Source organism: Octopus bimaculoides, chromosome 10 (genome assembly GCF_046866305.1).
Source record: "Octopus bimaculoides isolate indiv1 chromosome 10, ASM4686630v1, whole genome shotgun sequence".
Classification (NCBI taxonomy): domain Eukaryota; kingdom Metazoa; phylum Mollusca; class Cephalopoda; order Octopoda; family Octopodidae; genus Octopus; species Octopus bimaculoides.
The window spans coordinates 85,125,608-85,143,336 of NC_142937.1; the positions used below are offsets into that span (position 1 = coordinate 85,125,608).

The 17,729-nt window shown below is 34.9% G+C and overlaps 1 protein-coding gene across 3 annotated transcripts in view; it reads left to right on the top strand.

Annotated features, from left to right (window-relative positions):
• LOC106871330 (uncharacterized) overlaps positions 1 to 17,729 on the top strand; it is a 79,205-nt gene that overhangs the window by 8,998 nt on the left and 52,478 nt on the right. For all 3 annotated transcript variants that reach the window (XM_089358915.1, XM_089358914.1, XM_089358913.1), the window contains exons 2-5: positions 10,708 to 10,981; positions 13,341 to 13,412; positions 15,497 to 15,568; positions 16,617 to 16,688. In XM_089358915.1, coding sequence (XP_089215041.1) covers positions 10,797 to 10,981; positions 13,341 to 13,412; positions 15,497 to 15,568; positions 16,617 to 16,688 — 401 coding nt within the window. In that variant the 5' untranslated portion in view covers positions 10,708 to 10,796. The remainder of the gene's footprint in view (positions 1 to 10,707; positions 10,982 to 13,340; positions 13,413 to 15,496; positions 15,569 to 16,616; positions 16,689 to 17,729) is intronic.

A 17,729-nucleotide genomic window follows, 5' to 3' on the forward strand; every position in this document is an offset into this window, starting at 1 on the left:
TGTGAGTTATTAGTTTTGTTTGTATTGTTAGTACAGTATATGTGTGTATACGTGTGCGTGTGTTTGTGTGAGTGCGTCTATGTGGCTTGTATTTGTCGGGGAGGTGTGTCATTGTGTGTGCATGCTTCTGTGCATGTGTGCTTGTGGGTGTTTGTTGTGATTGTTGGGATTGTATTGTGTGTGTTTTTCTTTTGAGTGTGTGTGTGACATTTTTACTGGGGAACAGGCGTATGGTGTTTGTATGTGTGTGTACATATGTATGCAAATATGCGTGTGTGAATATGATTTGTGGTTGCCGGAGTGGTGTGTAGGTGTGTGCATGTACCTGTTTACATATGTGTGTATGGGTGTTGGTTGTGGTTGCTACAATTGTATTGTAAGTATATATATGCGCATGTGTTTTTTCTTGAAATGTATGTGGGTTTGTGCTCTGGTGTGGAGATACTGTGATTGTGTGTGTGTGTATATATGTGTGTAAGTGTGTTCGTGTCGGAGGTTTGCATTGTATTGATGTGTGTGATTTTGCGTATCTGTGTGTCTTTGTTTTGGGCGTGCACCTGGGGAGGAGGCTTATGTTAGAGTATGTTGAGCTGTGGTCTGTATTTTTGAATAAGATTATTTTCCTTATTTATTCGTGTTTGGTCAGTGGTGTTGTCTGAGCATTGGTATAATGGGAAAACTAGGAATTTGGGGGACTTGTTTTGTGCACACAGATCTAAGTGTCCACTGAGTGGTATCTGTCTTGTGGTGGGATCCCTCAATTGTTGGCGGTGGACTGTCATCCTTTCTCTGAGAGTAAGGCTCGTTTGCCCTATGTATTCTTTGTGGCACCCTTCACACCTTATGGCATAAAGTAAATTTTTTGATGCGCAGGTGAAGTTATTTTTTATGACAAAAGTGTGTCCCGACTGGAATCTGTATGTTGTTCCTTCCATGAGGTGGATGCAGGTCCTGCAGTTGGAACGACCACATTTTTTGACAGTAGGTGGTGGGCTTGTGTTGGGCAATCTTGCATTCGTGAGTAGGATTTTTAGGGATTTGGGTTGTCTTTTGCTTTTTATTATTTTATGGGTTGCGAGTACTCTTTTTAGACGTGGGTCTTGATTCAGTAGTGGGATGTTTTTGTATATTATTGTGTAAGCTTCTGCATTTCTAGGATTGTGTGTTGAGAGATATGGGAGACTATTTAACGTGCCGTGTATGTGTTTCGGTTTTCGCAGGTCATGGGTAGCAATTGCCTTGGCCCGTTCTATTCCATTGTCAACTAATGATGCTGGGTAATGTCTTTCGAGGAGAATTGCCTTTAGTTCTTCGAGTCTTTTATTTCGAGTTCTATAATTAGAGACAATTGTGCAAATTCTTCTCGCAAGGTTGAAGGGAATGTTTGTCTTTGTATGTTTTGGGTGATTGGAGGTGAACAGAAGGTATTGCTTGGAATCAGTCGGTTTGTAATGAATATCAGTCTCAATGCTGGTACCCATTTTTATAATGAGAATGTCAAGAAAAGGAAGTTGGTCTTGACTGTATTCCATTGTAAATTGGATATGGTTGTTGACACTGTTAATTAGAGTTTTGAAGTCAAAGAGTTGGTCGAGTGTGTGGGACCATAGGATGAGGCAATCATCCAAGTAACGTTTCCAATTCTTCAACAGGTATTGGTGGAAAGACAGGCCGTATCTAGTTTTGGATTTGTCGTAGATCTGCAATTCTAAGTAGGCCATCACCAGGTTTGCATATGTAGGGGCAACTTTAGTCCCCATTGCAGTCCCTGATACCTGTCTGTAGGTGTTATCATTAAAATTCAAAAAATTGTTTTGAAGGATAAACTTAAGGCCCTCGATGATGAATTCTTTTTTTATTCTTTCTGGGATCTCATTGGGGTATTTTTCTAGCCAGAATTTAATGGCTTCCAGTCCATATTGATGTGGGATCGTAGTGTAAAGATTTATTACATCAAAGGAAACAATGAAAATGTCTTTATTGGCATGTTTGGGTAGATGATTTAGTAGGTCCAGGTCGTCTCTAACAATACTTGGTATGTGGTGAAGTATTGGTTTCAGGAGGATATCGATAAAGTTGCTTAATCTGTGTGTTTCACAGTTTGGGCCTGCCACAATTGGTCTTAGTTTGAGATCAGTGGGATGTGGTACAGTGATACAGGTGGAAGTGGACTTTTTGCAAGCTTCAGAAATAGTTTTGCTCTTGTGGATTTTTGGGAGTCCATAGAGGTTGCTTGTTTTGCAATTAGAGTTTGTTAGGTAGTCGCATTCCTTTGTTGTTAAGTTGTTTCGATGTTGGCAAATGAGTGTGTTTAATTTGGTCATTGTTCTTGTTTGTTGGTAGTTGACTACTCTTTCATAGTACGTAGTGTCTTGTAAGAGTTGAGATACAGAGTTTTTGTATTGTTCTGTATCCATAATGACGACAGTGCTACCCTTATCTGCTTCTTTGATTGTGATGTCATGATTGTTTCGTAACTCATGGATGATTTTCCATTCGTTTTTACTGGTGTTGGGTTTGGGTTTAGGTTGTGGAAGTTCATTATAAGGAAAGTTCGAAATGTACTCACAAAATTTGTCCAATGTTTTGTTTTTACCTTTTATGGGATTATAATGGCTCTTGTTACGAACCATTGATTCGTCGTTATTGGTTTCTTTGTCAAAAAATTCCTCTGTGAGGCGTAATTTTCTACAAAAGTGGGAGACATCATCCTGTATTTCACTCAAGTTGGGGTATTGTGGAGTTGGAGTGAATTTTAGTCCTTTTAAAAATAAGTGCATTTTCAAACCTTCTTTCATATATATATATATATATATATATATATATATATATATATATATATATATATATATATATATATATATATATATACATATATATATATATACATATATATATACATATATATATATATATACATATATATATACATATATATATACATATATATATATATATATATATATATATATATATATATATATATATACATATATATATATATATATACATATATATATATATATATATATACATATATATATATATATATACATATATATATATATATATATATATATATATATATATATATATATATACTTATATATATATATATATATATATATACATATATATATATATATATATATATATATATATATATATACATTTTGGGTTTAGGTTGTGGAAGTTCATTATAAGGAAAGTTCGAAATGTACTCACAAAATTTGTCCAATGTTTTGTTTTTACCTTTTATGGGATTATAATGGCTCTTGTTACGAACCATTGATTCGTCGTTATTTTTAAGAGGAAGATGTGATAGCTGCCATAAATGAAATGAGCTTAAATTCGGCAACTGGCCCCGATGGTTTCCCAGCTGTCCTCTTAAAGTCGTGTAAACAAGAATTAGCAGGACCACTCCGGATACTCTTCCAGAGTTTCCTTGCAAATGGTAAACTTCCCAAAAAGCTGAAGGAAGGCACCATATGTCCTATCCATAAAGGTGGAAGCAGAGCAGAGGCTGGAAACTACAGGCCCATCTCTCTGACTTCACATATTAGCAAAGTCATGGAACGAATTGTCAGAAGGAGATTGATTGCGTTCCTAGAAGAAAATGACTTGCTGAATGAGACCCAGCATGGTTTCCGTCCAGGTAAAAGCTGCCTCACGCAGCTCTTGCAGCATTATGACTGGGTCCTGAAGCAGCTACTTGACCATTCAAATGTTGATGTGATATATCTCGACTTTGCAAAAGCGTTTGACAAAGTTGATCATGGCTTGATATGTCACAAGCTGCGAAACCTTGGCATAGCTGGTAAATTAGGAGAGTGGCTGCATGACTTCCTGAATGGTAGAAGTCAGACAGTTGCAGCCAATGGAGAACTATCTAGGGAAACAGAAATATTGAGCGGTGTTCCACAGGGAACTGTTCTGGGGCCACTACTGTTCATAGTGGCCCTTCTGGACATGCCCACGGTCACGCGGAGAGCCACTGTCACTAGCTATGCTGATGACACAAAGATATCTCAGGCAATAAAGAATCCTGATGATATTGTAAGCCTGCAGAATGACCTAAATGCAATATATGAGTGGGCAGAGCAAAATAATATGCAGTTCAATGCAAAAAAATTTCAAGTACTGCGCTACAAGACCACAAGCACCTCCCAACTGGCATACACAGGGCCTGGAGGTACTGCAATCCCAGAACAACAAACAGTTAGAGATCTGGGCATCAACATGTGTAGTGATGCATCATTTCACATGCACATTATCAAGTTGACAGCAAGGTGCAGACAACTGGCGGGGTGGATACTGAGGACTTTCCGTACAAGGGATCAAAAAGTCATGTTGATTCTATGGAAGACATTTGTTCTGAGCCGCCTAGACTATTGCTCTCAGTTGTGGTCACCACACAGTGTTAAGCGGACAGCAGAACTCGAGGCAATTCAGCGGCACTATACAAAAAAGATCGCCACAGTCCAACAGATGAACTACAGGGAGCGACTGAAGGCACTAGGTCTCTACTCCCTGGAGCGCAGGCGGGAGAGATATGTAATAATATACATATGGAAAATACTGGAAGGACTGGTGCCAAACTTTGGTATCAAGTACTACAGGAATGCCCGCACGGGTCGCCACTGCATGGTGCCAAAGGTACCGTCCACTGCATCTCACATAAGAACGAGATACTGCAGCAGCCTCGGTTTCAGAGGACCTCAGCTCTTCAATGCCCTGCCAAAACATTTGAGAGACATGCAAGACATGGATGCGGAGGTCTTCAAGACAAAACTTGACGCTTTCCTCTCCACGATACTAGACGAACCAATGGCTCGTAATGAGACGCAGCTTAGGGCAGCTGTGTCAAATTCTCTTATACACCAGATGTGCCATCAAAACTCTTGATTGGACCATGTCAGGTGGGGGAGAAGAGCCATGCAAGGAACGTGAAAATCACGGTGGTGCACCAGCATGACCGCAGCCACTTGGCTAAAACACATAAATAAAAAAATATATATATATATACATATATATATATATATATATATATATATATATATATATACATATATATATATATATATATATATATATATATATACATATATATATATATATATATATATATATATATATATATATATATATATATATATATACACATATATATATACATATATATATATATATACATATATATATATATATATATATATATATATATATATATATATATATATATATATATATATATATATATATATATATATATATATATATATATATATATATATATATATATATATATATATATGTATGTATATATATATGCAGTTACTGTTAATACCTCGTTCAGAGATTTAACATTGCTTATATATATATACATATACATATAATATATTATATATATATATGTATATGTATGTATATATATATATATATATATATATATATATATATATATATATATATATATATATATATATATATATATTGAAACAAGCGATTGGCAGAGAGAGTAGTTAATATGTGCGGCAAGTACATTATTAGTATTAAATTACTTTCACTAAAAACATTTATGCTTCAGGTTTTCTGTCTGTACTAGAAAGATAATAATTATTATTATTATTATTATTATTATTATTATTATTATTATTATTATTATTATTATTATTATTATGTGAGAGCAGTAATTGCCATCAAAGTGACACTGGGGTAAAATATACAAAGCCTAGTATACACACCTTGACTACCCGTCTGACAAGGGTACACCAGGCACATGCATCACAAACATATATGCACGGCATAGTGACCTCATATCAAGATAAACATCGTATGAACTTGCAGATGGGGCCTAGTTAGAATTTTCTTCAGGTCGAGTAGCGCATCCCACTCAAAAGGTCCCTGAATAAGGGTTGTTTGAGGATGTTGAACGAAACAACCATGTTTCCAGGGGTGAATTATTCAAACCCCAAAGAATTCCTCTCAACATATGGCTATGATGCTCCCCCACTAGTTCTGGTCATGATCAGAGATGCACATATCATCAGCCACTAAAGGACATGCTCAACTGGTTAAGGTCAAACAACTGACAAGCAAATCTGTGGTATTAAGCAGAATATTTGCTGTAGCCCAACTTTTATACCAAAACAGAACAACGTACGTGATAACACTTCCAAGCAGTTAAGATCAAAAGCCACGACAGCATTATTATTATTATAATTATTATTATTATTATTTTATGTTTGACTTTTGTTTTGCATTTGTACAAGTTGGATCCAAGTCTCACCCAGAGACCTCAAGAGACAACAAGTTAGAAGTTCATGTAGGTGTTATGCCTAGGGTACCATATATTTGGATTTGTACAGTTTTGTTCAAGTGAATGTTTAAAAAAACCATAAGAAAATTATGTGTTTGCTTTAAAATTTAAGATCACATAGACAGTATTTTACGTAGGATATGGGCAGTTCCCATGAGCACTATCTTTTGAACTTCAGCTATTTTGGGGTTTCCTGGAATCTGATCTAGGTAGTAATCAGCCCGTTTCGCTGTCATTCCCAGGGCACCTATGACAATAGGTATTGTTTTCGTCTTCAGATTCCACATTTTGCTAATTTCTATTTCAAGATCTTTATATTTGCTCAGTTTTTGGTAGGTCTTGACAGATACGTTTATATCGATTGGGACAGTCATATCAATGAGGAGGCATGATTTTTGTCTGAAGTCTTTCAGTATGATGTCTGGCCTATTTGCGTCTATCTTTCTGTCAGTTTGAATGGTGAAGTTCCAGAGGAGTGCAATGTGATCATTTTCAAGTACTGGGGGTGGTTTGTGTTCCCACCAGTTTTTATCATGGGGCAAGTCCAGGTTTTTGCATATTACCCAGTGAATATATTGTGCAGCTCTATCATTCCTGTTGAGATACTCTGTAGGCGCAAGCAGACTGCACATGGAGACAACATGATCGATGGTCTGATTTTGTTGTTGGCATATACGACATAATGGGGAGCTGCCGTTCTTTAATATGTTGGCCTGGTAGTTCTTTGTAGGTAGGCATTGATCTTGGGCTGCTATGATAAACCCCTCTGTTTCTGATTTCAAGCCAGAGGCCATTAACCATTGGTGGGTAAGGGCTTTGTCAATATCTGCATTATTCGCTCTCTTTGGGTATTTGCCATTGAGAGGTTTTCCATGCCATTTTTCAGTCATAATAGCTAAGGCAGCAATTTTAGCACGGGTTTTCAAGCGCTTAGCTTTTTCTGCAGGTGTTTCTAGTTCGTCTAATTCTTGAATTTGTTGCAATTGGAATTCACTTCGATATTCCTTTGCCTGTTTTGTTACTGAGTAAGATGCTTTCTTGCTTTCATATTTTAAGACAAGTTTTAGCATCCAGTCCTCAGAGTTTTTCAGATAGGTGTCTAGGCCAATTGTGGCTACCTTCATTGATAATGCCAGCTGTAAAAGTCCTCGGCCTCCTTCTTTTCTTGGCAGATAAAGACGTTCTATATCTGCCTTAGGGTGGTGCATTCTATGCACTGTCAACAGTTTTCGTATTTTTCTGTCAACATTACATATTTCAGTAATTGACCAGTTAACGATGTTGAAACTGTAAGTCACGACTGGTATGGCTAGAGCATTGATCGCTTCGATCCTGTTTCTCGCGTTCAGCTCTGTCTTCAGTATTGCTCTCACCCTGCGATAACATTCTCTTCTGATCCTTTCCCTCATCACTGAGTGCTTGATATTGTCCCCTTCAATTACCCCTAGGTATTTGTAGCTCTCCGCTGGTTCTAACTCTTTTATGACATTTTGCTGGTCAAGGTTCACATTAGATATCATTATTATTATTATTATTATTATTATTATTATTATTATTATTATTATTATTATTGTTGTTGTTGTTGTTGTTGTTGTTATTGAGGCAGCGAGATAGCAGAGTAGTTACCACGCTGGGCGAAATGCTTAGCAGTATTTCGTCTGTCGCTACGTTCTGAGTTCAAATTCTGTCGGGTTCAATTTTGAATTTCATCCTTTCGGGGGTGATTAAATAAATACCAGTTACGCACTGGGTCGATGTAATCGACTTAATTGTTTTCTCCAAATCTGAGGCCTTGTGCTTCCAGCAGAAATGATTATTATTGCTATTATGAGAGCTGTAAGAATTGTCACTACGCCGGAAAAAATGTTGAGCGATATTTCTGAGTTCTAATGTCAGGGTCAATAAATTAAGTACCAGTTAAACGCTGGGGTAGACGTAATCGATTTACATTTTCCTCTTAAACTGCTGGTCTTGTGCCAAAATTTGAGACCAACGTTATTATTTTGTTAATATATTTAACATGTGTGCGTGTGTTGGCACTCCGTCACTTACGACGTCGAGGCTTCCAGTTGATCCGATCAACGGAACAGCCTGCTCGTGAAATTAACGTGCAAGTGGCTGAGCACTCCACAGACACGTGTACCCTTAACGTAGTTCTCGGGGAGATTCACCGTGACACAGTGTGACAAGGCTGACCCTTTGTATTACAGGCACAACAGAAACAGGAAGTAAGAGTGAGAGAAAGTTGTGGTGAAAGAGTACAGCAGGGTTCGCCACCATCCCCTGCCGGAGCCTCGTGGAGCTTTAGGTGTTTTCGTTCAATAAACACTCACAACACCCGGTCTGGGAATCGAAACTGCGATCCTATGACCGCGAGTCCGCTGCCCTAACCACTGGGCCATTGCGCCTCCACAGAGTTCCTACAAACAGACGCCAAAAAGAAAAAAATATTAATTTGGAAAACAAAAAAAAAACGCTAAAGAGGGAGGAGGGGTGAATAAAGTAAAATAAAATTACTTGCTTCTCAAAGAAAGACTAAAAGGGGAGAGGTTGGAGTGAAAATGCTGTTCCCCTTCTTGCGTGACAAAGTGGTATGAATAGCCACTAGAAAGTCAGACAGTTAGTCGTTATAGGTCTCAGTTGGAATCAGTGTCTGTTACATGTTATATACGAGTTCGAGTTATCGCCAAGGTAGACGTTTCAAGTCATTGTCTTGCAGAGCTATTAGCAATAGCATGATAGACGAGTCTAAGATAATAAAACGCGGAATACCGTCACAAAATAATAGTAGCGACAAGAATAATTACAATGCTGACAATAATTTCAGTGCCGATGAGGATCCACATTATAACAGGATTGCAAAATTTTCTGGCAAAATTTTAATTTATTGAATTATATGTCACGCATTCTCTATTTTTGTCCATTTTGTATTTTTCAAATAAATATTTTTTATTATAAATGATTTAATTATTAATCATTTCCTCCAAACTTTGTTGTAAATAATGAACATGCTTTAATTTATATGCAATAAAAAAAATCCATTCCACAAAATGAAGTAGAAATGTAAATATCTTTATTATATATTTTTGTTCTCTAATTTTGCCCACTTTTGTATATATATATATATATATATATATATATATATATATATATATATATATATATATACACCAATTTATATACCGTTATATATTGTCTACCTATAAATATATATAATATAATATAGGATAAATTCTTTGTAAGAATTTATCAAGTAGTCAGCGTGAAAAAACCTCATAATGAAAAAAATAATGAAAAAAATTTCATAATGAAAACAATTCATCATTTTTTCATAAATATATATAAATCATTTATATAAAGGGCATTAACTGTGTAGTAATGCCTCACGCTTCGAGGGACTAAATAAGTCAAAAACTACCAAAAAATAAGCAACATATTTACTGAAAGCGAGGGAATGCAGCTTTCAAAATTTATCTCTTAAAAACATTTAACTTAACGGTAAACCACTGGTTTCTCAATCAAATACAGAAAAACTGTGAAGTAACCTGCATTCTTTCGTTCATCAGTACACGTATGGTCGAAATACATAAAAATAAACAAGAATCAACATACCACGATGTAGCCACCACAGCACGATGACTTCTGTTCATAATTATATATCCATGAAAGAGATTTGAATTTATCCGGTTGCATCTCAGTAACATGTGCTTATACAGAATAATATTCAGCACTGAATATATTCTAATTATTTATAATATAATATAGGATAAATTCTTTATAAGAATTTATCAAGTAGTCAGCGTGAAAAAACTTCATAATGAAAAAAATAATGAAAAAAATTTCATAATGAAAAAAATTCATCATTTTTTCATAAATATATATAAATCATTTATATAAAGGGCATTTAGTTTTTGACTTATTTAGCCCCTCGAAGCGTGAGGCATTACTACACAGTTAATGCCCTTTATATAAATGATTTATAAATATATATATATATATATATATATATATATATATATGTGTGTTTTATTTGGTTTTGTTTTGTTTTTTGTTTGTATGTGGGGGAGTGGCACGCACGCTGATGCTCTAGATGATCTCAAGTTCTCACTCGACATTTTCACTTATGAAATGAATAATGTTTCAAATTTTTGGCACTAGACTAGGAATTGTGATGAGAGGGGAAGTTGATTACATCGATGCAGATGCTCATCTGGTTCTTATTCCATCGTGTTTGAGAAAAAGGAAGACAAAGTCATAGAGCCTAACGTATCTCAACACTGAATGAAGTTGTTACAGGGAACAGGTTAAATATTTTCTCCTCGAAGTATTAGGAAGGCGAAAGAAATAATATTCAAACTTTTAATACTTTGAAATATTTTCTTTTACAGATTAATTTATGCGAGCTCAGTTGAACATCCTAGAAACTATTTCGATCCTGTAAACAGAATTGAGAAGAGAGTTGATATATTTTATAAAGATGTTCTGTGTTATTCAAGCACAGCTAACATTTTTGTTGATTTCTGTATGTATTTTGTTAGTATATGCCAATCAAACAGATGTATGTGGAACCATTTGTGACTGTAACAAAACCAGTACTACAGATTGTACAAATCGGAATTTGACTTCAATTCCTCAAGGAATTTCGGCAGATGTCGTAACACTGTAAGTATTAGACAATTTTCGGAGATTTTCACATACAATGTTTCGTGTTATCATTGCTCATCAGCTATTTCTCCATTATAGTCCTATGCTGTTCAGCTCACGGCTTCAGACAATGCAATTTCAGAATAAATAAACCAATACAGTGTTTCTCAGTGCATATTACTTTAAATTGATTTTGTAAAATAAAGCATTTGACATAACGATCGTATCTAACTTGTATGATAACTTCGATCATATTTATCACACCCCTTTCAAAGCCTGTTCAGTTCAAAATGATAAGAAAGTACGCAAAATTTGGTCACTACCGAAATATTCCCTAAATTCGTTGGACATAATTACTTAGTTATACGATACGATTAGTTAATGGAATCATCTACCCACGGAATGGTTGTTAATTATCAAATGTCTGAAAATTAGACATCTGTCAAACTCACAAAGCTCCACTTAATTATGCAGATAGTTTAAATTGACTGATTGATTATATGACAAGAAAATATAAAATGGTAAAGTATGGAAAATTATTTTTTTTCATATTTTAATTATGGTGGTTAGCATTGAAATTTTCGAATTAATCAACAACACAGTATTTCATAGAGATAAACACATCCTATTAATTATCAGTCCTATAACTTGAAATTTCTGTTGCCCGATTTGTTCCAAGTTACTTCAAAATTGAACGAAGTTTTGTTTCATTTACGCACGGTAGTCGGTTCAACTACTACCAGCTGTTACCATTCATACAATCTATGGTAGACGGTGGTACTGGACGAACAATTTTTGCAAACATTAAGCATCTTAAAAAGGTGGGATGAAATATAATTAGGAGTCGAATTAGTTTGGCAAGTGATACGAGTAAAATTTAAATTGTATCAGTGATTAAGTAGCCGAATTGCAACAAAAATGTTGACACCTAAATAAATGGATGAAAAATGAATATAACAAAGTGTGTATTTCATACTAAAACTAAAATAGCCATATATATATATTTTACTTTTTCTCCCAATTTTTTTTTCTCCGTGTTTTTCTCCTTGTCTCCGTATTCTTTCTGTTGAAGAGCGTAGCTCGAAACGTCAAAGACTTTCCGTATTCCCGAGCGTCATACTAATATATACTTTTGTTATTTACACCACCTGTCCTCGTCTGTTGTTATTATTTGTATATTATCCCATATATATATATATATATATATATATATATATATATATATATATATATATATATATATATATATAAATGATATATAAATATATGCATATATCTATACATATATGTACATACCTACATCTATATGTATACATACATGCATATATGGGTACAGGGCATCACAAAAAAGCGTTAAACACAATGAGAAACGAAAACATAAAAACGAACTTTTTTCGAACAACGAAATAAACAGTGAAACGAGACATGCAACATAAAGAGTATAACCCTTCGTCAGTTGTCCTTGTTCCATCTACTCTGCGTTTCGGAGGCAAGGGGACAATACGTGACTTCGTTGGAACAGTCCTTCCCGCAAAGCAAATTAAATAAAATTTGGAATTTTTTGCGGAGGGTGAAAGTGTTAACAAGAACAGGACAATGAGAACAAGACTGTAAAAACAGTAAGAACAGGACAGGGAGAACAAGACAGTAAAAACAAACAATGAGGGCTGTTTAGCCAAGACGATAGAAAAATTATTTTGAACGCTAGAAGACGTGCTTGAGAGAAGAGACTGAAAAAACACGTCCTTTCCATAGGAAGGCAGCCGGCAGAAAGAGAGATCCACTTTCGTCACGTGTCAGCGACGAGATTGTCAAGGAGGAAGAGTGAGAGAGAGAGAGAGAGAGAGAGAGAGAGAGAGAGAGAGAGGGAGGGAATGGTGAAAGAGAAAAAAAATAGGGAAAGGGTGGGAGAGAAAAAAAGAAAGGATGAAGAACAAGAGAGCGAGAGAGATAGACAGGGAAGTGATATAGTATATATATATAAAGAATAAAAAGTTTTCAATGGTACAATAATGCACTATAATACCAAAAAAATGGACTATATACCTGTTGTAATTTAGTTATCTATATTCCGATGATATTTCGGAATACAATTCCTTCTTCAGATATTCTTAGATGGAGTCGCTGCTATAATCTGTCTTCCAACGGCTTTTCTTTTCTCGGAAGCGTCTCAGATTCCTATAAATTAGAGTTTAGATTTTGTCCTTATGCTGACGTTAGAAATTACTTATTCGAGTTAAGCTATTTTATTTATTTCTACAAGTGACATATTTTTAAACTTCTTCAGTTATGTTATATTGGTGAGATGTTACATGACATTGAGATTAACAACAATAACCTGAAACTCATGTAAAACTAAATCTTGCTTTGAATACAGAAATCTGGATGGAAATTATATCACAAATATTGAAAATGGCTCCTTGCAAGGACTCAGCAATTTAAAAACGCTGTAAGTTGGATATATTATGCACTAATACTGTAATATATATATATATCTTTTTACTCTGATACAGATCTTAATCTTGTTTCATACACAAATCACTCATCCAGCCATCACTCTATAATGTGTTCTGAACGTGAACCAATATGAAAACATCATATTCATTTTCACTTTAAGTCACATTTCACACAACCATCTCTGTTATATTAACTAGTAACTATTCTCTTTCAAAGAAACTTTTCTTTGCTGTTTTTACGACTCCTCAAAATCAAAGAAACATTATAAGCTGCGTTGAAATTAATTAACTCTTACGTCGAGCAACAAATCTTCATTCGCTGCTCTCTAAATTCATTCTTCTGAATGACTGTGTGTGTGCATATAGATAGATATATAGATAGATAGATAGATAGATAGATAGATAGATAGATAGATAGATAGATAGATAGATAGATAGATAGGTAGATAGATAGATAGCTAGTAAACCCTGACGGCTGTGGGTAAATTATCATATTAGGGAAGACATCCCAAGCAGAAACCCTTACTCTCTTGGGATAGGAAAAGAGTATGGAGTCTGTCAGGCTGAAGGCTGCTCTCTTTCCGATTTTCGGATGGTCATAGCAGACATGTTAGCCTGACGACTTATTGTGTTCAGGCCTCAAAGTCTAAAGAGTGGGATCATATTGCGCAGACTCTCACTTTAAATCTAAGCACAAGCAGGAAGTACAGCCCTGCAGCTTCAAGGATCTCTTTACAGAACCAATTGAGGGCTTGCAGCACTTCTACTTAATCTTCGGACACAAAGAAGCTGCTATCTCCATCATGGGCAAACATATGCACACACACATATATATGTATGCATATATGCATGCGTATATATATATGTATGCATGTATATGTGTGTGTGTATGTGTGTGTGTATGTGTGTGTGTGAATGTTTTGTGTACCGTACATATATATAGAATTTAGAATACAAAGCCAATAGTTGTTTAGGTTGTTAAACTTATTTAGATGTAGAAAACATTGAAATTAACACATCCGCAAATACATATTAGCACAATGTTTTCAAGACGATCAAAAATCATATTGTATATACCAACAAGATAAATTTATGCGAAGCCATTTCTGAATGTGAGAGACATAAGATATCTATAAATGGTACAAATCGGAATTTGACTTCGATTCCTCAAGGAATTTCGGCAGATGTCGTAACACTGTAAGTATAAGACACTTTTGTAGATTTTCACATACAATGTTTCGTCTTAACATTGCTCATCAGCTATTTCTCCATTATAGTCCTATGCTGTTCATCTCACGGCTTCAGGGAAAGGGTGGGAGAGAAAAAAAGAAAGGATGAAGAACAAGAGAGGGAGAGAGATGGACAGGGAAGTGATAGTAGTAGAGTGCGCATTGTGATTATTAAGATAAAACTTACTTGGAAAAGCATGCGTGGCGTTTGATCATATAATGATATAAATAATATATAAATATATGCATATATCCATGCATATATGTTCATATCTATATCTATATGTATACATACATGCATATATGGGTACAGGACAAAAAAAACGTTAAACAAAATGAGAAACAAAAACATAAACACACACACAAACACACACACACACACACACACACACACACACACACACACACACACACATACACACACACATATATATATATATATATATATATATATATAAAGAATAAAAAGTTTTCAATGGTACAATAATGCACTATAATACCAAAAAAATGGACTATATACCTGTTGTAATTTAGTTATCTATAGTCCGATGATATTTCGGAATACAATTCCTTCTTCAGATATTCTTAGATGGAGTCGCTGCTATAATCTGTTTTCCAACGGCTTTTCTTTTTTCGGAAGCGTCTCAGATTCCTATAAATTAGAGTTTAGATTTTGTCCTTATGCTGACGTTAGAAATTACTTATTCGAGTTAAGCTATTTTATTTATTTCTACAAGAGACATATTTTTAAACTTCTTCAGTTATGTTATATTGGTGGGATGTTACATGACATTGAGATTAACAATAACCTGAAACTCATGTAAAACTAAATCTTGCTTTGAATACAGAAATCTGGATGGAAATTATATCACAAATATTGAATATGGTTCCTTGCAAGGACTCACCAATTTACAGAATTTGTAAGTCGAGTATATTATTCACTAACACAGTATCACATATATGTGGGGGGGGGGGGGTGCATACACATCTATAGAGTAAACCCTGACGGCTGTGGGTAAATCATCAAATTATGGAAGAAACTCCAAGCAGGAACTCTTACTGCCTTGGGATAGGAAAAGAGCATGGAGTCTGTCAGGCCGAAGGCTGTCCTCTTTGATACTTTTCCACCAATTCCAGGACAGGTGAAGTTCTCCATCCCTGTAAAGCAATTCACTCCATTGTAAAACCGATTTTCGGATGGCCATAGCAGACATGTTAGCCTGACGACTTATTGTGTTCAGGCCTCAAAGTCTAAAGAGTGGGATCATATTGCGCAGACTCTCACTTTAAATCTAAGCACAAGCAGGAAGTACAGCCCTGCAGCTTCAAGGATCTCTTTACAGAACCAATTGAGGGCTTGCAGCTCTTCTACTTAATCTTCGGACACAAAGAAGCTGCTATCATCATCATGTGCAAACATATACATACACATATATATGTATGCATATATGCACGTGAATATATATGCATGCATGTATATGTGTTTGTATGTGTGTGTATGTGTCTTTACTGGAATGAGAAGTCATTATATAATACAATGTTTAAGTCCTCAATTTTTATTATTGAATAAATCTCGTATATCTATAGACTTTAAATAGTCCAGTATAATGTTTTAGTTGTTTCCTTAATTTAACGAATTCATCACTGTCAGAGTTGACATATCTGTAAAGGACTATCTCTACTCTCTGTTTAAAACAAATTTGAACACTTTTTAGTTGAACAATACCGCATATGTTATCTTTTAACATACCTGTCACCATGTAATTTCTATAAATTAGAGTTTAGTTTTTGCGATTAAGCTCACGCTCGAAATTTCTCGATCAAGCTGAGTTAAGATACTTTATTTATTTCTACAAGAGACATATTTTTTTATTTATTCAGTTATGTTATATTGGTAAGATATTACATAACATTAAAATGAACAACGATAACCTATAACTCATGTAAAAATTAATTTTTTTGACACAGAAACCTGGAGAAAAATAAAATTACAAATATTGAAAATGGTTCCTTGCAAGGACTCAGCAATTTAAAAACGCTGTAAGTTGGATATATTATGCACTAATACTGTAATATATATATATATCTTTTTACTCTGATACAGATCTTAATCTTGTTTCATACACAAATCTCTCATCCAGCCATCACTCTATAATGTGTTCTGAACGTGAACCAATATGAAAACATCATATTCATTTTCACTTTAAGTCACATTTCACACAACCATCTCTGTTATATTAACTAGTAACTATTCTCTTTCAAAGAAACTTTTCTTTACTGTTTTTACGACTCCTCAAAATCAAAGAAACATTATAAGCTGCGTTGAAATTAATTAACTCTTACGTCGAGCAACAAATCTTCATTCGCTGCTCTCTAAATTCATTCTTCTGAATGACTGTGTGTGTGCATATAGATAGATAGATAGATAGATAGATAGATAGATAGATAGATAGATAGATAGATAGATAGATAGATAGATAGATAGTAAACCCTGACAGCTGTGGGTAAATTATCATATTAGGGAAGACATCCCAAGCAGAAACCCTTACTCTCTTGGGATAGGAAAAGAGTATGGAGTCTGTCAGGCTGAAGGCTGCTCTCTTTCCGATTTTCGGATGGTCATAGCAGACATGTTAGCCTGACGACTTATTGTGTTCAGGCCTCAAAGTCTAAAGAGTGGGATCATATTGCGCAGACTCTCACTTTAAATCTAAGCACAAGCAGGAAGTACAGCCCTGCAGCTTCAAGGATCTCTTTACAGAACCAATTGAGGGCTTGCAGCTCTTCTACTTAATCTTCGGACACAAAGAAGCTGCTATCTCCATCATGGGCAAACATATGCACACACACATATATATGTATGCATATATGCATGCGTATATATATATGTATGCATGTATATGTGTGTGTGTATGTGTGTGTGTATGTGTGTGTGTGAATGTTTTGTGTACCGTACATATATATAGAATTTAGAATACAAAGCCAATAGTTGTTTAGGTTGTTAAACTTATTTAGATGTAGAAAACATTGAAATTAACACATCCGCAAATACATATTAGCACAATGTTTTCAAGACGATCA